Genomic DNA, 3,748 nt, shown 5'->3' with positions numbered 1-3,748 from the left:
GTAAAGAGCCGGAGGAGATACCGCTAAGCATTTTGTTCGGTGCGTTAATTATTCTGCCAGACCTTAATCAGTCAAAATAATTCTTTTTGCTAATAGCGCAAGGCCTGAAATTTAGGTAAAGAGGGCTAGTCGATTACATCGACACCAGTGTTCAACTGGTATTTATTCTATCAACTCCGAAATGATGAAATACAAAGTTGATCTTGGTAGCATTTGAACTCAAAATGTAAAGTAGTAAGTACCAGAAGGATTGGTTAAGTATTTTATTTGACGCGTAAAAGATTCTACGAAGTCGCCGCCTTCGTCAGTTGAAATGATACATACATCACATGCAAGCTGCCCGGGCAGATTTCAAGTATCTTTTTTATGTCCTCTCACCTATAGATATTACTATTTCTACTAACGACAGAGTCTGATGTGTATTAATCAATTTGCCTATAAAGATATAACCTTTTTTAAACTATTCTAATTGAAGTCAGGTTATTTGTTCAAATATTTTGAATATAAGATAGCTGGTAAACACATACACAAGGATGTATCCATTCACACCGAAATACAACAGAGACAATCACTGAAGTACTTCGATATACACAGATTTGCGTTTCAATAATACATATTTATTTCCGCTTTTCTACTTACAAAATCAATGCAGTAGCGAAAATGTAAGCACAAATAACAAATATTTATACTCGTGCATTAGAGTGCAAATCGATTCTCTCCTTTATTCATCTGCAATATGCACATCTTTTCAATTGCTATTGATATTTTTTTTTACATATATACTCTCACGCACATATGTAAGCGTGCATACTTTTGTACGCATATACAATGACACGCAAAAAATAAATACACACACATACACATATGCATGTGCGCATATATATATATATATATATATATATATATATATATATATAGAGAGAGAGAGAGAGAGAGAGAGAGAGAGAGAGAGAGAGAGAGATAGATACATATTCATACACAACACACACACTCACTCACACACTTGTATGTATATATGTGTATGAACATGTGTTTGTATATATATATATATATATATATATATATATATAATTTACTTGCTGTTCCTTCTCCTCATATGAATAGCGTCCTCTTTTCAGCAACAACTGAACATAGAATAGATATCCATGAACCATGAGGTTGATTTCCAGTTTTTCTTCGGTCATCATGAATACAGCACTCTCGATGTGTCTACTCTTACTGTTATATTATAACGGCTCATTAGTTTACTCTAAAAACCACACCAAATGTGACGGGATTTATCGTAAAGGGCGTATATTACATGGTAGATTTGCGCTGTTAAGTAGCTCCAGCATTACGGAATGTGCCAAGCTTTGTTTTTATAGACAACAATGTAAGAGTTTCAGTTACTGTTTCACGAAAAAAAAGTGTATTCTTTGCAGAAGTTTGAAAGCGAAACTTGGAGAAGATGCCGACTCTGTATTTAGTTTAATCAAGACATGGAATCCGGTCAGTGAGAAAAATTACTTTATTTGCCTTTTTTGTTTTGACAAGTCTTTCAATTTTGGTAATGCTACATTAAAAATCTGCAAATATTTCTATAGCACATCTATAACTATTATTATTTCTTATTATCTCAGGCTATGTTGTAACACCAGGATTCTTGCATGCTTAGCGGGTTTGCTGCCTACAGCCTACGGTACCATGCTATCTGTTCTCTTCAACTATCTAATACTTTCCTGATTATTCTGGCACTCTATTCCAATTTACTTTATATTCCTCTTGATACCTTCTGATACTATCCCCAAGGACCCAACAATAATTGGTATTATCTTCACCTTCTTCATTTTCCATAACCGGACTATTTCATACTTAAGAGGGTTATTTTTATCTATTTTCTTGCCTTCCTTCTTGACTATTTGTATGCCAAAGGAGCACGCAGCATCAACTATATAGCACATGTGGTGCATCGTGTCGACCATCACTAGGTCCGGTCTGATATGATTTAGCACCTGATCTATTTAGGTTGAGAATTCACAGAGGATTTTGCTAACCACTTTGTCGTTTGTGCTCATACCCGTCTTGCCTCTCTCTAGCCCCCACTTTTCACACACTTTTCAGTGTAGCACTTTCGCTACCTGGTCGTGTCTCCACACCTTGTAGTGGTTTTAAGCAAGTCTAGGGCATTCGTTCGTGATAACGGCAATGGTTTTGTCCACCCTGTTATAGATCCGGCACAGCAGAGACACTTGCTCATTTCAAAGGTTAACCCTTCAATTTATGGTCAAAGCTTTGTCTTGAGCTGCCAGTAGAGTACTCTCGGTATATATCTTCACTGTTCCTTTCTTCAACCCCTCTCACCTATGTTTTCCAGCAACTTCTGTTATGTAGACCCTTTATTATTATTATTATTATTATTATTATTATTATTATTATTATTATTATTATTATTATTATTGTTGTTGTTGTTGTTGTTGTTGTTGTTGTTATTATTATTATCATCATCATTGCCTTTGCAGAGCTTCTAGCACTGGAGATGTACTACGGTGTCAGCTGTTCACTACCAGTGAACTAAGGTAACACCTCTTATTTTTGGAGCACCTTCCGGAGTATTCGAGTGGTTCCAAGCAGTTTTCTGCAAGTGCTCCACCCTTATTGCAGCCCCTATTTGTTCCACGTACATCTCGAGATTTTTGTTCACTGCTCCCAGGGCTCCGACAATTATTGGCACTACCTTTTTCATCGACTACAAATGCTTAACTTCCCAAGATAATCTGTCATATCTCTTGACTTTTCTTTCTTCCTTATCGCATACCTTGTTGTCAGCTGGGCATGTTATATCTATGATCCAGCATAGTTTGCTTTCTTTCTCAAGTCTATGTCTAGCTTCCTGTTCTCTATCTCATGGTCCACTAAATCATAAGATCCCATCGCATCTTTGCATTTCTATTTTCGACGATGCCTTCAGGTTTGTGGTCGTACTAATCTTTTGCTCTGTCAAGTCCATACTTGTTGCAAAGTGTCCAATGGAAAAAACTGGCTATGTTGTCGTGGCGTCTCTTATTTTCTTTCTGGGTTAGTGGCGTACATTGGCTGGTAATATGCCATACGGTTTCACCGTTTTGTCCACAGGTTCTGCACTTATCACATTCTGCTATAGTTTATTCTTAGTGTTTGCTCTTGGTCAGCACAGATTAGTCATCCACAGCCATTTTTTTCTGTCTGCCTGCCTTATCTTCAACATTTCTATGAAATTGACCATGCATTCTTTTCTTTACCCACTTATTTTCAGTTTCATTCGTTTTCAATTTCTCGTATAGTGTTTTATCTTTGCAATCTTTCATCCTACATAAGCCTGACTTTCTTACTTCTAATAATAGCAGTTCTGTGGCATTTTTTATATACCATGCTATCTTGTTTTCTTCTGCTCTAATGCTATGTTCGCATCCAATAAGTCCTCTTCCCCATCTTTTACTATTATTATTATTATTATTATTATTATTATTATTATTATTATTATTATTATTATTATTATTATTATTATTATTTTATGTTTGACTTTTGTTTTGCTTTTGTACAAGTTGGATCCAAGTCTCACCCAGAGACCTCAAGAGACAACAAGTTAGAAGTTCATGTAGGTGTTATGCCTAGGGTACCATATATTTGGATTTGTACAGTTTTGTTCAAGTGAATGTTTAAGAAACCATAAGAAAATTATGTGTTTGCTTTAAAATTTGAGATCACATAGACAGTATTTTACGTAGGATAT

At 35.6% G+C, this 3,748-nt stretch overlaps 1 protein-coding gene across 2 annotated transcripts in view; it reads left to right on the top strand.

The window, feature by feature from the left end:
• The first annotated feature begins 1,132 nt into the window (after nucleotides 1-1,132).
• The window catches only part of LOC106871881 (uncharacterized), a 35,542-nt gene continuing 32,926 nt past the window's right edge, over nucleotides 1,133-3,748 (top strand). For both annotated transcript variants that reach the window (XM_014918642.2, XM_014918636.2), the window contains exon 1: nucleotides 1,133-1,488. In XM_014918642.2, coding sequence (XP_014774128.1) covers nucleotides 1,153-1,488 — 336 coding nt within the window. In that variant the 5' untranslated portion in view covers nucleotides 1,133-1,152. The remainder of the gene's footprint in view (nucleotides 1,489-3,748) is intronic.

The sequence above is a fragment of the Octopus bimaculoides genome, chromosome 13 (genome assembly GCF_001194135.2).
Source record: "Octopus bimaculoides isolate UCB-OBI-ISO-001 chromosome 13, ASM119413v2, whole genome shotgun sequence".
Classification (NCBI taxonomy): domain Eukaryota; kingdom Metazoa; phylum Mollusca; class Cephalopoda; order Octopoda; family Octopodidae; genus Octopus; species Octopus bimaculoides.
This window is presented reverse-complemented; position numbering and strand designations above follow the sequence as displayed.